This window comes from Mastigoproctus giganteus, chromosome 3 (genome assembly GCF_048544385.1).
Source record: "Mastigoproctus giganteus isolate SK-2022 chromosome 3, ASM4854438v1, whole genome shotgun sequence".
Classification (NCBI taxonomy): Eukaryota; Metazoa; Arthropoda; class Arachnida; order Uropygi; family Thelyphonidae; genus Mastigoproctus; species Mastigoproctus giganteus.
Genome location: NC_143577.1, coordinates 193,213,792 through 193,232,502, shown reverse-complemented (window position 1 = coordinate 193,232,502; position 18,711 = coordinate 193,213,792). Strand labels below are relative to the sequence as shown.

General features: G+C 35.8%; 1 protein-coding gene across 2 annotated transcripts in view; it reads right to left on the bottom strand.

Moving 5' to 3' along the window:
• The window catches only part of Sec10 (Exocyst complex component Sec10), a 225,498-nt gene that overhangs the window by 101,776 nt on the left and 105,011 nt on the right, over positions 1 to 18,711 (bottom strand). For both annotated transcript variants that reach the window (XM_090369552.1, XM_090369553.1), the window contains exon 8: positions 4,657 to 4,733. In XM_090369552.1, coding sequence (XP_090225678.1) covers positions 4,657 to 4,733 — 77 coding nt within the window. The remainder of the gene's footprint in view (positions 1 to 4,656; positions 4,734 to 18,711) is intronic.

Here is an 18,711-nt window from a genome sequence, read left to right as displayed (position 1 = left end):
TCAAACACTTATCTTCCTTCATGGATTAGGCGATCTGCCTGTTCTAATCTCGAAGAGGTCTGCCCATCTTTTCTTTGGTCTTCCTCTGTCTCTTTTTCCTTTTGCTCTATATGTATAAGGAGGGAATCTATTAGCTAATTTAGGGAATCTATTATCTTCCATTCTTTCTACATGTTCTTTCCATCTTTGTCTATATTCTATAATTTTTCCATTAATTGAATAAATCTTTAATTCCATTCTAATATTTACGTTTGGTATTTTATCTAATTTTTGTACATCCTTTAACATATCTTAAAAATTTCATTTCTGCAGCTTGTATTCTATTAATGTTTCTTTGTTTCAGTATCCATGTTTCAGAAATAGTGTTGGTATTGCCTTTACTTTGTACAAACACTCTCTAGATGAAAGCAAATTTTCATACATTTATCCTACAGTCATCCTTTTTCAATTTAAGTTTATGTTCTCTTGTTTGTTGTTATTTGGTTTTTATGACTAGACTAGACCGTTCATGAAAATTTTAATGACCATTTTTAAAACTCTTAAAAACTTGACATTGTTTGCAAACCAGCAGACCAAACAAGTACATAATGCCTTGTTTTTCATTCAACTGCCCACTAGAAGTCGCAAAGCGCAGCAGGTTTGCAGCATCACATACATATTTTGAAAGAGCAGTATGCGATAATTTACACTGTGTGGACAATTTTTTTATTTGCCATTTTTAATATAAAATTCATGTGTATCTAAATTTGGCTTCACGTACAAAAAATATAGGTATCTAAAAATAATTCAGCGAAGGTAAAGAAAGCCTGCACGAGAAGCATGCAAAAGTTCAATGAAATTTACCGGTAAAAGTACTTTCCCATAACGGCATTTGTATTGTTGCTCGCTCGGTAAACAGACAGTGGGTGTTATTGGTTAGGAGTAGAAATTGAATCCCATGGAAGATTGAAACCTGACCTTTTTTCTTTAGAATCACTGGTGGACTAGTGGATAAATTGTTAATTAAGAGAAAAAAAAAAAAAAAGGCAAAGGAAGCCCACATGAGAAGTACAGCAAGCTTTGAAAAAAAGTTTACCGGTGAAGCTACATTATGAACATTTTTTAGGACACCAGAACTTCCAATATGACTCTGTTCATGATTCAATTAGTTAAATCAATTAGTGATTCTAAAGAACCCCCCCACTTCAGGAGGGTTTCAAGCTCAAATGGGATTCAACTTCTACTCCCGAATGATAACACCCACCGTCTGTTTACTAAGCAAGCAACAATACAAATGCCATTACGACAAAGTATTTTTACAGGTAAATTTCATCGAACTTTTGCCTGCTTCTCGTGCAGGCTTTCTTTACCTTAGCCAATAATTCTTGTACATAGATCTCGCACACATGGAGGGTCTAGTGTACAGTGATTCCAATACTTCTGCAACTTCTGGAACCATTCCTGATAGGCTTCTTTTGGAATTGCTACTAGATCCTGTGTTGCATTCTGAAAAATTTCCTCATTGTAAATCTCTGTCTTTTCAAGGGACAAGCTTGGAACACACACACACACACACACACACACACACACACACACACACACACACACACACACACACACACACACACACACACACAACACTAGAGGGAACTAAATCAGGTGAGCATGACAGATGGGGACCACAGTAATGGATTGCTATGCAAGTAGTGTGCCAGGATGTTGTCATGATACAAACAGCACCACTTCCTGGAATCCACCTTTCTAGCTGTTTCTCGGAACAGTTCTATGGTGATTGTAGTGAAACAGTGAACCAGTATTCCTGGTTCACTGTTTAACCAAATGGGGCAAATTCATAATGAACAATGCCCTTAAGTTTAAAAAAATGATAAGCAAGATCTTTGAATTTGATTGAGATTGTCTTGTTTTTTAGGCCTTGGAGAAAACTGTCTTTCACTGAAGGAACTAAGACTTTGTTTCTGGGTCACAACCACACAACCACAAGTCATCACCAGTAATGATGGAAGAAACCAAGTTGAGGGTTAGCAGAAAGCATGCTGATGAAGTTCTAGACATGCAAGAACTCAACACTTTTTCAGCTGAATTTGTCACATTCCCAAATCTTATGTTAAAATCGATTTACATGTCACATAAGAAATACCAATTTCACTAGCACCTTTGTGGATAATTAAACATCAGTTACTCCTGAGCAGATCATGAAGACAAGCAATTGAATCACTAGTTTCTGAAGTTTTAGGGCAGCCAGAGCAAGGATCATCTTCAACAGACAAGCGGCCCTTTACACTTTGCAAAACCACTGAAAACCACTGAAAAAAAAAAAAAAAAAAAAAGTCTTCATGACATTCAGCATTTCTCTGAAATGCTATTTTCAACATTTCATAGGTTTCTCCTGCATTTTTACCCTAATCTGGAACAAAATTTAGAAATAGCTTTTTGCTATTTTAAAATTAAGTCTTCAAATTGTGGTACATAAGGAATTCCTAAATTCACTATAATGAGAGAAAAGATAGAGGTCACTTGCTGGGAAAAAAAACAAAAAAAACTGAACGATACCAACTATACGTGTGCATTAAACACACAAGTCTTGAGAAAGTATTTCATTTTCATTCATTTTTACTTTTGAAAGATGCCATCTTGTGGATGTTAAAGAAGTTTATAATATATAAACAGGTGGCTAACAAACTAAATGAATATTTTGCATCGACATTCACACATGAGGAGTTATTCGGCGAGGGGAATGCCAAAGGTGTATTCAACTCTAGCAGTAAGCTAGAGAATCTTGTAATAACTGAGAGTAAAGTGGAGGAGAAATTGTTGAGTATAAACACAAGAAAGGCACCTGGGCTGGATGGGATCTATCCAGTTATATTAAAGGAGGCAGCAAAGGAAGTAAGCAAACCCTTAGCTATAATTATGAGAGCTTCCTTGGACTCAGGGGAGGTACCCATGGACTGGAGATGTGCAAATGCGACCCCAATTCACAAGGGAGGATCAAAGGCTGACACAAGTAATTATAGACCTGTAAGTTTAACTTCTGTTCCCGGAAAATTAATGGAGGCACTGGTTAAAGAAGCAGTGCAGGATCATCTAGACAAGACTTCAGTTATAGCTCGGACACAGCATGATTTTGTTAAGGGGAAGTCTCGCCTGACCAATTTGATTGGATACTATGATGCAGTCACAAAAGAACTGGATGCAGAGAATAACTTTGATATTATATACTTGGATCTTAGAAAGGCTTTTGATACTGTTGCACATGGAAGACTGCTGCACAAATTGGAGCAGTGTGGCATTGGAGGCAAATTGCTGCTATGGATAAAGGGGTGGTTGAGGGGGGGGGGGAGAAGACAGAGTGGTAATCAATGGACACTGCTAATCGTGGACTAATGTTATTAGTGGAGTCCCTCAGGGTTCAGTATTGGGTCCTTTATTGTTTTCTGTATTTATAAATGATATTGATGATGGTATATCAAGCTTAATGTCCAAGTTTGCAGACGATACGAAGGTTGGCAGGGTTGTCAAGGACACTACTGACACTATGCTGCTGCAACAGGATCTGGAAAGGTTGAGCAGATGGGCTGAGAGGTGGCAAATGAAGTTTAACATTGACAAATGTAAAGTACTACATATAGGAAACAGCAACCCCAGAGCAACGTATCAACTCTGTGGTACTACACTGACAGTGGTACAGAATGAAAGGGACTTGGGGGTGGTTGTGCAGGCAGATATGAAGTTCTCTGAGCAGTGCAGACGGGCTGCAAGAGTAGCTCATGGTATATTGTCAATGATATATAGGAATTTTTCTAGCAGGGATAAGGAGGTGATTATTCCCTTGTATAAGGCAATGGTCAGGCCACACCTAGAGTACTGTATACAGGCCTGTAGGCCTCATTTCAAGAATGATGTAGAGCTGCTGGAACGAGTACAGAGAAGAGCAACAAGATTAGTGAATGGAACAAAGGGGTGCTCTTACGAAGAAAGGCTTAAGTTTTGCAAATTACAGTGTCTAGAGACTAGGCACCAGCGAGGTGATCTGATAGAGGTGTACAAAGCCTTGAATGGTTTGAGCATGCTCAATGCTGATGGGATTCTTCCTCTTGCTCAGAATAATCACCTGAGAGGGCATAAGTTCAAATTGAGGAAAGACAGATGTAGGATAGATGTGCGGAAATTTGCCTTTAGCCAGCGGGTGGTTGGTAGGTGGAACAGACTTCCATCCCTTGTCGTGGAAGTTGATAGCCTAAATAAGTTTAAGGCTCAGCTGGACAGGTATTTCGAACGAACAGAGGGGTGAAGTGGAAGTGGTAATTTTTTATTTATTTATTTTACTTTATTTTTTTTTTTTTTTTGGCTGATGCTGCATAAGCTTGCTTTCTTGCATCAAATGCCTCTACTAATGCTAATATATATGGCTTTCAGTATAACTTGAATTCATAGTGTCAAAATTACTGTTTTATCAGATTAAATTTCATCAACTGAGAGATTACTATATAATCATCTCTCCCAAATCATTACCACTCTTGATTTAAAGCAACTTACTGTAAAAGAAATATTTTAAATTAGAATATATTTTTATTTTTCACTTGTGATTCCAACTATATTTAAAATTAATATAATCATTATACACTACATAATCTGGATAATACTTTTAATACATACTTAGCATAAAGGTCATAAAATGTTTTTAGGTATCTTTCTTGGTCAGTTCTATCTTCAAGTTTGAATTTTATATACCCCTAGATACCGAAGAGAAAGAAATATCACAAATGAAATAAATGGCTACTGATATAATTAGAAATATTTTCAGATTACTTGTATGTTCAGATTACTGAAATATGTTCAGATTACTTTTATCAATATATTAAATAAGTGATACAGGCATGCCTTTTTTGACAATTTTCAAAACTATTATAAATATAAAGACAGGTAATACTATTACCTATAAACAAAGTGTTGATGGATGGCAGCTTGTCTGTACGTACAGATATAATTTATTGATTGTGCATTGGAAAAAACTTTCAAAATGTGTGCTCTACCATTAATATGCAGACACCTGCATATCTACAAAAAAGCTTTATTTACAGAAAAACTAATAACGTGTGCTGAAACCTTCAGCACAAGTTATAAGTTTTATGATAGCCTCTAGTCTCTGTGGAACACTTCATCAGTTTTTTTTTTTTTTTTTTAAATGTCCTCCAATATTTCATGACATTCGGCTTTTGATGCAGTGACCAGTTCAGGTTTTTTTTTATTTATTTTTTTTTTTTTTTTCGGGGGGGGTCTGGACATGCTAGTCCAATGGCACGCAAACTTATTTCACTCGCAATCCCCTTTATTCAATATAAAACTGACGCAACCCTCTCAATGTAAACCCCGAGGTAGGATGACTAGATTTTTAGAGAAGAAAAATGGCATTTTATAAATTATGTAGTAGAAAATTTTATTCGAGTACTGAGAAGGGAAAAAAAACTTGTTTCCATTTTAATTAACACATTAAAATAATCGTTTAATATTTTAATTGAATATAGCAAAAACAAATCAAATTCTTATTCTTCAATTAAGATTACAAAACAATAAAAAAATTAACAAAATCATTAATGAAAACGACGAGCCTGGATAACTGATAATATTTAGTCCATATTTGGAGCAATGTTTGAAATTACTAATCTCATGTCATCTTCTGGATCAAGTCTGGAAGCTTTTTTGTTTTTATAGCTCTTAATTTTGAAAACCAACCTCACATAAATATGTAGACCCAAAAGGTAACAATGTTTGTATCGCCATTTTCAATAATTCTGGATACTTATCTCGAAGAGGAAGCCAAAATGTTTTCCCAAGTAGTCTTGAAAAGAGCACGTAACGCTTCATCAGATGACAGGTCAATAAGATCTTCCTTTTGCTCAACAGTAACTTCGGGAATGAAGAAATATCAAAAGCAGAGGGATCACGAATGCAATACAACTTTTTTTCTAGAGATATATTAAATCATTTGAAAAAATTCTTAATTAGCGTTGTTAGGTGGGTGGCAATGATATCACTAAATTTCAAAATGTCAATATTATAACAAAATCAGAAAAGTATGGGAACATTTCAGTTATTATTATGCTCAAATTCAGTTTTCTAAAGATTAAACTTCCCTTTGGAAGTTTTATTTTATCACTGAGTATTAATATATTTGTTCCCTGTCCTTGAAGACTTAAATTTAAATCATTAAATTTTTCAAATATATCAGCAAAGGAGTTAAGTTTTCCAACCATTTTGGATTTGTAAACAATTGAGCAAGGTTCTGATTTTTATCCGATAAAAACAATAATACTTCATTTTTGAGGTCAAAAACACTTCCCATCACTTTACTACTGGACAACCACCTCACTTTCATATATAAAAGAAGCATTTCATCCCATTTCATTACAAAGCATTGTGAAAAGTTTGCTATTTAAGCTTCTACTTCTTAATAAACTTGGTCACACTTATCGCATCTTTCGAAACTGTGTGCAAATCAGTTTGCATTTCCTTTGCTACTAATGTACTGTATAATCCCAATGTACTGTATAATGCAATGTTTCAAAACTATATTTGGAGCAATTTCCTTTACTTTGCCATTTAAACCTTTATTTTCTCCTGTTAATGCATCAGTACAAATCGCAAAGCAGTTGTTCCATGTTAAATTATTTGTTTGAAAGAATATATTTATAACATCAAAAATCTTCTCGCCCATCATTCTTCCTTTCAAAGCTTTGCAAAATAGAAAATTCACTAAAATATTTCCCTCGTAGCAGTATCTGACATATACAATAAGTTGAGCAAGGTTTTCAACATCTGTGAATTCATCTAACCGTATTGCAAAAATTAGACTTTCTCTCAGTCGATTTAATAAACTGAATTCTACATTGTCTGCGAGACTGTCTCTGGACAGAGGAATAGTTTTTAAATCATTGCTGTACTTTTCTCCATGCATAATTTAAATTATTTTTATAGCAGCAAGAAAAACAAGAGATTCAGCAATAGTAAGTGATTTCAAATTTTTTCCTATTAAATATGAAACTTCCAACGATGATGCTCTTACAGCTTTACAGGAAACTGCCGTATGTTTCTTCTTGAAAGATTTCAGACCTTGTATGGCATTGGCATGTCTTTTGAAAGGCATTCAGTATTTTTCATTATCTCTGGATGTTTTGTATGTAAGTATTTTTTTCATTTAATAGATTTCATGCTTTCGTTAGCCAGTTTTTTGTAACATATTATGCACAAAGGATGTTGCTCATCATCAACAACACTGTAAGTAAAGCCGTACTTCATAAATTCTTCTTGGTATTTTCCATTCTTTTTCATTCTTTTTGATTTGGAATATGATCGCTCTCTACCAGAAATTGGCGGTTGCACTACACTTGAAATAACATTAGTGTCCAAATTTTCACATGATACATTTTACCCTTTCAGCTTCTGAAGTATCTGTATCAACATTATTGTCGTCACTCCTCAACTGTTTTGTTCTAATTACCCAATTGTCCACGGTAAAATATATAAAAATAAGTTTTTTTCTTCTTAAAAATAATGATAGTATAAAAAGTAGCAGAAGGATGAAAAACACATCCAAGTTGACATGAAAGCACTGAATTACGAAGCAGAATAAAGCATGCGTGCAACAGACTTGCTATTTTACTGCCACCGCATATTTGCACCTCTGGCCTTAGGGCAATTTCAGAAATTTTTGCTGTAGGAAGAATGAATTAAGAGCTAAAGGGATTATGGTTCAGCAATTGAGCAGTACTGAGAAATATTAATACACATGGAGAAGTCACATTAGTCAGCTGCTTTCTGTGTATCCATAGCCAGTGGGCAAATTAAGGTGTATTACCCACAATGACAATAAGTAAGAAAACCACCTAAATCACATGTGAAACCACCCTAAAAAATAAAGAGTGGCAATAGGGTTATTTGTATCTCAGATTTCGTTCAAGGTAAGGTCTCTACACCTACAGTATTGAAAAAGTAATTTTAACAACAGGTTTTTTAGCTTTTATGTACACAATAACTAATTTTATTTAAAAATTACCACGACCCCCTCTGGGAGTCGTGCCCCATAGTATGCACACCATGTCCTCAAACTAGTATGTTATAATATGAGCAGTATGACAGGGTGTTGTCCTGCTGATACAGGCTTTGTCAAATGTGTTGCCACAATGTAGGCAATGCATCATTGCTCAGGGCATCCATAGGGACCTCAGCATACCTGGTTTTGTCTAAAAACACTCCAATTCCAGGACAAACCAACTCCAGACCATCATGATGTTACTATCAAACTGGCCAATCACTCCAAAGCACAGCTTTTCACTTGTCTACGGGTCAAGGCCTTAAACCAAGCTACATGACATTTGACATTAGTCAGGGTGATTAGTAGTGTGTGGATGGCTGCACAACCCACGTCATAAAGCATCTTTCACACTGCAGTGGTGTTGATATCTGTCTGAATCATCTCACTGAGGGGGCTGCATGCACTGCAACAATGTCAATCTGCCTTCTGAGCAGACAATTCTTTGCAGAACTCTTCTGTTGTTGCATTCCGTCAGCTTCAGAGGTTTTCCGGGTCTTTCATGGCAGTTTCTGCACCAGTCCACTTCCATTTGCAGATCACATCACCAATTGTCAACCTAGGGATCTGCAGTGCCATTTAGAAATGTCACATACAAACCAACTGCTTAATGCCACCAAATTATTTCATGCTAGAAGTCTTAACTCAGTCAATCATAGCACCTTTCATTCACAATCGTACTACTGCATCCTCAAAGGCCCATGAGCATACTTGTCTTATACATGGTGCTTGGGTAAGTGTGTCCAACTAACAATGAAGGGGTGTCTGGATATTAATGGTAGAATAGTGTGTGTATGTGCATGTGCAAGAGTGAAAGGGAGGGCAAAATAATGGAAACAACTGATATGAAAGTAGTTTTTGCAACAGCTGCTAGCAAATCAGTTCAGAGAGAGTTTCATAAAGTTGAAAAAAATTATGGCAGAGACTGCTAAGCCACTCGTTACTGATGGTAATGCTAGTAAGAGGAAGCAACAGAGCATAAACACTGGACACTTGATCATTTAAAACATGTCATACATTCAGACAAATCATCATTCACACTTAATGGCTGGAAATATGTCATACTTTTAGACAAATCATTTACACTTTTTCAACTATCAGTGAGAGTTTGTTTGACAAATATCAAAGGAAGGGCATCATCCTGACTGTCTCTTGTGCCAACTAACAAACACAGAGGAGTTTCACCATTAGTTTGGGCAGCAATATCTTGGTATTCATTAGGTCCTAGCATCATCCTAATGGGCAAATTACTGAGTGACCAGGATCACACCAGGAACAAACATTATTTCCCACAAACAATGGCATGTTTCAAGATGCAGCCAGATATGTCCAATCTTGGTTTGAGGAACACGAAACGGGCTGGCTTGGCATCTCCCAGGGCCTGCTCAATCACCAGACTTAAATGCTATTGAGCCATTAAATGCTATTGGGGCATATTTGTAGAGGAGAATAAAAAGCAGATTACCTCCAATTTCATCACTCAAGGAGTTTGGAACCTTCTTCCATGAAAAAAAAAGTCCAATATTCCTCTTAAGACAGTTCAAAGATTTATTCAAATTTATTCCACATAGAATACAGGCTGATTTAAAAGCAAAGGATGGCCCAATACCATATTAATGCATACTTTTAACTTCGAGTGGCCTTGTCATGGAAATTTACCTCAACAAAATTGAACAACTACATTTAAATTGTTCATTTCCGTTAATTCCAAACTTAACATTTTATGGTAGGTACCTTGATGATATCCTGGTCATTTCTCATAAAGATATTGTAATTAATCTCATGGATTCGTTTAACAAAATTCATACGAGACTTAAGTTCACTTTAGAAGGTGAAAAACCGGGATAGAAATCTATAAATTTTCTTAATTTTACATAACTAAGGTCAACGATAACATACAATTTAAAATATACCTCAACCCAACAAACAGGAAAATTTTTACATTGAAGTTATCACCCTTTTACGTACAAAAGTAGTATCATTTTTAATCAATTCTATAATGCTTACAAATATAGTTCTACACAGGAATCTCTAAATAATGAACTTAAGGAACTCTACAAGATTTTTGAACAGGTGATATACATTAGGTACAATAGAGAATATTCAACAACAGGCAAAACAAAATTTAGAATCAGTTTCACAAAATTTCACTTAATAATAAAAACATTATACAAAAATATTTTATTAAAGTTCCTTACGTACAACAATGGTATAAACAATTCATAACTATTTTTAAAAACACGGAATTTAAAACTGTTGCGCAACCCATAAGTAAACTCCACAGTATTGAAGATGAGGAAGTTTGTTAGTTTGTTATTTGGTTTTTAGGAGCATTAGCAACTAAAGCCATATTGCTCCGGGATATGCGGTGGTCATTCCCTGACCTTTTCGCATCCTCCGTATTTGGTGGTGACGGGCTCGAACCCCGGTCTAATCAAGAAGCATGTGCTGCTCCTTCCCACCTGGCTACGTAGGCGCCAAAATGAGGATGAAAACTACAGTTGTTAATATGGAACGTACCAACATAATCTATAACATTGCATGTGGGGAATGTAACTCTTTTTATATTGGTTCTACCCAAAATTATCTTTCAATGCAACTACAACACCAGGCATCCGTAAGGGCAAAAAGAACAGGTGCGTCTGAACTTTCCCTTCATGCCACCCATGAGAATCATATGTTTCTTTTTAATGAGGCTAAAGTAATTAATACACAATATGAATATACAAAACTCCTAATAGCTGAAACACTTGAAATGAAGTTAAACCCTAACGCTATAAATGTACGTAGACCATACACGATTTTGGACTCGTGGACTTTTTTTTACACTCTTGTGTAAATAACATTATTTACATTGGTTAATAAAAATAATCTCGTCGCAGTACACTAAATTGAATTTTATTATTAGTATAAAAGAGAGTAGAGATTGTTAAGTGTCACTTTACTTCTTGTGTGCATGGACCATCCTGAAATAACTTTGTCCCTTATTAAGAAGTTTTGTCTAAAATATTTTAGTAAATTTGACAATTGTGTTCAATTTCCTGTCCATTATTGCTGGGCAGTTTAGTTTGTGGTGGGTTGATGTACATCAACTTCGCTTTGCTCTTCCTTTTGGTAGTGAGTAGATTATGGAAATTGAATACAGGATTATTTTTAAGAAACCCGTATATATTAACAATTTTAAATCATAACATTTTGTCATAAATTTAGTTTCATATAATGTATTAATTTGATGTGAGTGTCAGGCTGAAGAACTTCCTATGAAAAGGTATGAATTAAATCTTTTATATTTTTCAAATAGTATTAAAGTAGGAAGGATTGAGCTGTATTGCTTTTATATATTTTGAGATACTTTTAACTTTTATTATGGGTGTTTCTATTATTTTGTCCACCATCTGTATGTATGTATATGCGCATATTATTGTTATTAGGAGTAGCAGAAGTGGCATACGATTCAAAGAAAGCAAGCTTACAATCAGCAAAAAAAAAAAAAAAAACCCCTCCCACATCACCTGTCCATTACTTCTAATAATTTCTATAGTTCTCTCTTCAATTTATTCAAACTTCCCATTCCAGAACAACAAATGGAAGTTTGTTACAGCAATCAATCACTTGCTGGCTGGAGGTAAATGTCTGCACATTTATCCTCCAGCCATTGTGGGAACAAGACTATAGGTGAGAAGAAGTGGACTTCTGGAGCTGCTGCACACGGATAAGTTTTCTTTGAAATTTTTTTGTATTTTTGATTAGTTAACCTATTAATTTGTGTTTTACAAATAGATTAAATAGGCTTAGTAGCGTCCATTAGCTTATTTTTTAAACTTAGCTAGTGATTTTGTAAGTTACAATGCACTACTCATACCGCTATTTTATTGGTACTTTGGTGGGAATATCATAGCTTAACCAGTAGTGCAGAATAGTAGGTTTTTAATTGTAATAAATAAGTATTTTAAAGGTTTTAATCAATTTTTGGGCATATATCTTTTGTATTTAGCTAAGATTATAACTAATTTAACATTGTGATCGTTACAGTATAGCGTAACTTGACAACGTATAACTCAAACTTGATAGCTAAGGTAAAACTATATAGTGGAATATGTATTACTGCATTAGCTTAGTATAGTATTGTATAGTCAATATTGCATAGTAAGTAAATTAATCAATTAAATTTATTAACCTTATCAATTTTCACTGTTAATTAATTACATTATATTTAAATGGAAATCCTGCCCCAGACTAGAGCAGCTAAGCAACATACACAAAGTAAAAGGAGTGCTGTGGCTTGAGAGAGAGAGAGAACCAAAGGGGCATTTCTATAACACATCACAGCCTAAAAAAATGTGCAACTTGAAAAATGTTTATGGCCTTTCTGAAACAGGACATGATATAGACAAGGAGGATGTCTTTATGTGTACCAGTTGCACAGAGTATCAAGAAATTAGGTGCCAACTCGGCATTCTGATGGGCATCTATGAAAGCTTAAAGAGTAGTTTAGATGCCCTCGAAGGAACTGAAATGGGGAGCTATAAAACTTTCAGCTGCCCAACTCAATGCCAGAGCTCACTCTTGTGCATCAGGCAACATAGCATAGCGGCAGCCTTCAGGGCAGAATGTGCTGGCCCACAGGAACTAGTTATTGTCAGTGACTCTACTGTCAGGGAGACAGAAATATATTGTGCAAAAAGAATAGGTGGAATAGGACCATGGTATGTCTTCCAGTGCAAAAGTTGATGATGTTGAAGAGCAGATGTCATCTTTTAAGGGCACAAAGGGTGATCATGTTGTACACATTGGCACTAACGACATTAAGAGTAGATCTGTGGACTTACTTAAAAGTACAGGTCAATGTTGAAAAAAAAAAAAAGTCGTGAGTTAAGAGTTAAATTGGAAAGTTTCTGCAATTCTGCCCAGACATGATAGTAGGGAGCATATGATGAGGACTTGTCAATCAATTTGGCCCTGGAGAGACTGTCCAAGGCTCATGGGGTAAAATTTTTCTCAACATTGTCTGTGATTATTAAAAAGAGAGATTGTTTCTACAGGGATGGGATACACTTAACTAGAAAGGGTGCAAAGTACGTGCCTATGCTATTGAAGCAGTGTTAGGTAGGTGGGAAAACTGCTAGCTTGGGAGGGGAGATTTACAGACTAATAAATTAACAGTAGCCACAGGCAGAGGTGAAAGTGATTCTTGCACTGCTTCTATTGGAATGAGCAGCAGCCTGGAAAGCAAGGTACTTGGGATTTCAAGGACTGCTGGGAGTCATCGTGGAACAAATAAATACATGGGTTGTATTACGGTAACTAAAAGCGCATGTATACTTGCATGTACACCAATGCTAGGAGTACAGTAAATAAATTTGATGAATTTGAGGTGCGGGTGAAGACATCAAAGGCTGATGTTGTTGGGATATCAGAGACATGGTGTCACATAGAATGCAGATTTGGAATTTTGGCAATACAATGTGTACAGCAAGGATACACACAAGATAGAAAGGTAGGAGGAATGACGCTTTTAGTTAAGAAACACAAAATCTAAGGAAGTGCAGCCAGTTGACATAGATGGACAGTACAACGTTGTGTCAGTTTGGTATGACATAAGCACTGGGAAAGCAAAAATTAGAGTAGGAGTGTGTTATAGGCCTAATGTGCAACATTAGGATGAGTGCAACAAACACCTGTACAGAGAAATAGAGTGGGCCAATAAATCAGACTGTCTTTTAATGGGGGATTTTAACTTCCCGGATATAGACTGGAACTTGTTGAGTGGTCATTCACACACTAGCAAGACTTTTGTGGATTTATTTATTGGATGATTGTTTTCTACAACAGCATGTTCAAGAGGGAATAATACTCTTTATCTGATAAGCAGCAGTGACTCTTCATACATTAAGAATATGCAGATAAAGGAACCACTAGGTGGCTGTGATCACAGTGTATTGATGTATGATTTACTTAGACATGACTACCATCAGGGGTAAAGGGAAGGGTTTTTGTTCTAATAAAGGTGATTACGGTGGTCTCAGATATTTTTAAAAAACTCTATACAGTGGGACCAACTGATGATGTTACCAACAGCAAATTCTAAATGGAAAGCATTCAAGGAATTGATCTTGGAAGCTACTAGGCTTTTCATACCAACTAAGAAATACTGTTCAAGGTTTAGGCCTAAATGGATGTCACACGAACTAATGAGACATGTGGCATAGAAAAAATGCATGGGATGCATATAAATCAGGAAACACAGATGCCTATGGTAGATATAAGGTAGTCTGTAATCAAGTCGCAAAGGACATTAGGCAAGCAAAGGCAGATTACAAGAAATCTTTGGCAGAGGATGCAAAGAAAACAGTAAAGACTTCTTTACTTATGTAAATTCTAGAAAAAGGAAGGAAAGAAGGGGGGAATGATGCTGTTAGAATGAATGGGATGAATCATATTGGTCCATTGACATTGACGGTTCGATTGTTGATGAACCTGAATGAGTATTTTGCATCTAAATCACACGAGGAAATCTGTAGGGAAGTGGAGACCAGAAGCTTATCAATCTCTTGCAGGGAGTTAAATAATTTTGTAATAACTGAAAGCAAAGGGGAAGAGAAATTGAACATAAGAAAGGCACCTGGGATGGATGGAATCTATCGGTTATATTAAAGGAAGCAGCAAAGGAAGTAAGAAAACCCATAGTCATAATTATGAATGTTCCTTTGGACTCGGGGGAGGTCCACATGGACTGGAGATGTGCAAAGGTGTTCCCAATTCACAAAGGGGATCAAAGAGTTACACGAGTTAACAGGTAATTACAGACCTGTTAGTTTAACTTCTATAAAAGAGAAAATAATGGAGTCACTGGTGTAAAAGTGTCAACAGATAAATAATACATTTTTTTTAAAAACCTTTAAAAATTAAAAAAAATAAATAATAATAATTTTTAAAAAATATGTAAGAAATAACTTGAAATGTTTGAAATAACAATTCATTTTGATTATTTGTATATGACCTTAGCCAGAATATAGTTTGTGTTACCCACCCTGAGTGCCAAAGCCCAGGTCCATTAACTATATATTATAACTACTAATCATAAAGAAGCATAAAGAAGCATAAAGAAGCAATGCAGGATCATCTAGACAAGGCTGCAGTTATAGTTCAGACATAGCATAGGTGTGTTAAGGGGAAATTTAGGCTAACAAATCTGATTGCATACTATGATATGGTCACGAAGGAACTGGATGCAAAAAAATAATTCTGATATCATATACTTGGATTTTAGGAAAGCTTTTGATACTGTTGCGGAAGACTACTGTACAAACTGGAACAGTATGGCATTAGGGGCAAGTTGCTACAATGGATAAAAGAATGGTTGAGTGGGAGAAGACAGAGAATGGTAATCAATGGACACTGCTCTTCGTGGAGTAATGTTATCAGTGGAGTCCCACAAAGTTCGGTGTTGGGCCCATTGTTTTTCTCTATTTATCAATGATATTGATGAAGGTATATCAGGTTTGGTTGGTTGGTTGGTTGGTTTAGTTTTTTGGAGCATTAGCAACTAAGGCCATGTTGCTCCGGGATATGCGGTGGTCATTCCCTGACCTTTCCACATCCTCCGTATTTGGTGGTGATGGGCTCGAACCCCGGTCTAATCAAGAAGCGTATGTTACGCACTGCTGCTCCTTCCCACCTGGCTACGGAGGAGCCGTTATATCAGAGTTAATGTCTAAGTTTGCAGACAATACGAAGGTAGGCAGGGTTGTTAATGACAGTAATGATAATACACTCTTGCAACAGTATCTACAAATGGTCTGAGAGGTGGCAACTGAAGTTTAAAATTGACAAATGTAAGGTACTGCATATGGGTAGCAGTAAACTCAGAGTAACATACCAACTGAGCGGTATTATACTCAGGGTAGTGGAGAATGAAAAGGTCCTGGGGGTAATTGTGCAGTCAGATTGAAGTTTTCAAACCAGGGTAGAGGCAGCAAGAGTACTTCATGGTGACTTGTCAATGATATACAGGAATTTTGCTGGCAGGGATAAGGAGGTGATTGTCCCATTGTATAAGGCAATGGTCAGGCCACACCTTGAGTACTGCATATACGTCTTGAGGCCTCATTTTAGGAATGGATGTAGAGCTGCTGGAACGAGTACAGAGAAGGGTAATAAAATTGGTGAGTGGAACAAAGGGTTGATGTTACCAAGAAAGGCATAATTTCTGCAAATTGCAGTGTCTGGAGACTAGGCATCTGCGAGGTGATCTAATTGAGGTGTATAAGGCCTTGAATGGTTTGAGCAAGCTCAATGCTGATGGATTCTTCCTCTTGCTCAGATTACTCATCTGAGGGAACATAAATTCAAACTGAGGAAAGACAATTGTAGAATAGATGTGCCAAAATTTGCCTTTAGCCAGCAGGTCATTGATAATCAGAAGAAACTTCCATCTGTTGTCGTGGAGCCTGATATACCTTCAGCAGTATCATTAATAAATAGAGAAAACAATGGTGAAACAAAGAACCTTGGGTGACTCCTCTAATAACATCCATCCATTAAGAACAGTGTCCATTAATAACCAGTTCTTCTTCTCCCACTCAACCATCCCTTTATCCAGAACAGTAACTTGCCCTTAATGCTACATTAATCCAATTTTTAATGCAGTCTTTTACGTGCAACAGTATCAAAAGCATTCCCGAATTCCAAGTATATGATATCAAAACTGGAGGTCACTACCATAAAACAAAAAAACAATTTGCAGTCCCCCATTTATTGGGCTTTTCTGTTAGTGCAATCTAATTATAAACAGGTAGTAATTATTGCATTTGCGATAATACCTATAACTAGAATTGTGTAGGTTTTTATGTTATTATTGTGAAATGTGTTTCCCCTTCATTGAAATCATATAAACAACATAAATGAATTTTCAGAATCTTCTCTTCATTTCTATTTTTTAAGCTTCTTAAACTTGTTACTCCATATGTCATTTGTGCATATTGTGCATGCTGTGCTTTTTGTTATTGATTGCTTATCTTTTTTATTGTTTTAAATTTTATAATAATAAAAAAAAGTCAATAAACAGAAATATCAATTAGCATGCATATATTACAATATTAATTAAGCTATGTACGTAAGCTTACAATCTCCAGCCAATACAAGGTATCTTGTTAAGGTAAAGTGCTATATTTACAGTACTAGTTATATTTATTTATTTATCAGAAATTTAAGAAGTTCAAACCTCTATCAGTGATTTTATTCGGTTTCTAACTTTTTTAAAAGTGTTTTACTTACCATACTGAACTTTTTTTTTTTTTTTTTTTTTTTTTTTGAGTACTCTGCCCCATCCCTATCTTTCCCATAAGTCCTGTTGTTTTTAATGCTCGAAATACCATAACACGGAGATTTTTAGGAACACGTGTATACCGTGTTATAACAGAACTGACTGTACCAGCATTAATTGAAAAGTTAAGAGAAAGTAGGTCATCTACTAAAAGTGAACCATAAGATTGAAGCTTTTCTAGAAGACCCTTATGCCAAACCTGACTGAATCAATCCTTTGAAACATTGAAAGCAAACTGTTTGATTTCTCTGAACTTTTTTTTTTTTTTTTTGGAATTTATCCTTTGAAAATCTAAATGATCTCTGCACTGAGATCAAGCAACTGATGCAAATGATCACAAGTAATTACACAGCTGTGATATGGAAATATAAGTAAGTTTAAATAGAGAAATATTCATTTTGCATCACTCAATTGCACAGGTACAGAGCACATGAGCACATTTCAGTAATTTTTCATGGTCCAGTGGCAAAGAGATATCATATAAATGATTCACTGAAGCAGAATGGTTGGAAGGAGACCAATCAGAGCTTGGTCCTGAATATCCAATCATATATGATATCATGAGTGTGGAGATAACACTATTCCAAAGTGCTATCATTGGAAATTTAATTCCAAAATTTAAATTTTATTTAAATTGTGGTGTTGCATCATGGGTTGTAACACCACAAAATAACCAATATTTGATCCTAAATGTAAGTCTACATAGGAAGATGACTGAATAGAAAATCCCTTTTGAGTTTGCAGCTGCCTCAGGATGGAATATATTCTGCAGGCTGTGGAGCAGAGAAGTCTGTAGGCAACACATTCCATGATTTGTGTCCCTCTCACTTCAATACAAAGAAGAGCCCATAAAGTGATGTCCCAAACATATCAATTGGATCCAAGGGTCCAAGTGATTTCATGTATGGAAACAGATTTGGTCTAAAGAAGTCCAATTCTTGATGGAAATTCATCTGGAGAGGGGGGAATCAACCAATAAATATCAGAGAATGGAACTTCTACAGAGTAGCTGGAATGCCTATTTGGTAAAAAAACATCTCTAATGCATATAGAGAGCTGCACTTCTTTTGAGAGAGAGAGAGAGAGAGAGAGATGAATTATTAGCTACCCTGAGGTACAGACAAAATTCTTGAACCCTACGTCATTGAGAGGTTTCAATAAGTGCCCAACTTTTTTGTAATAGAGGATAATGCTATTCTCCGCAGGCTGCAATTGCTGGTGGACTTTCTTCACAGTGAGAAAGTTTATCCAGATGGAGGGGTCATAGTATATAGTACAGTGTTAATTGTAAAGTGGC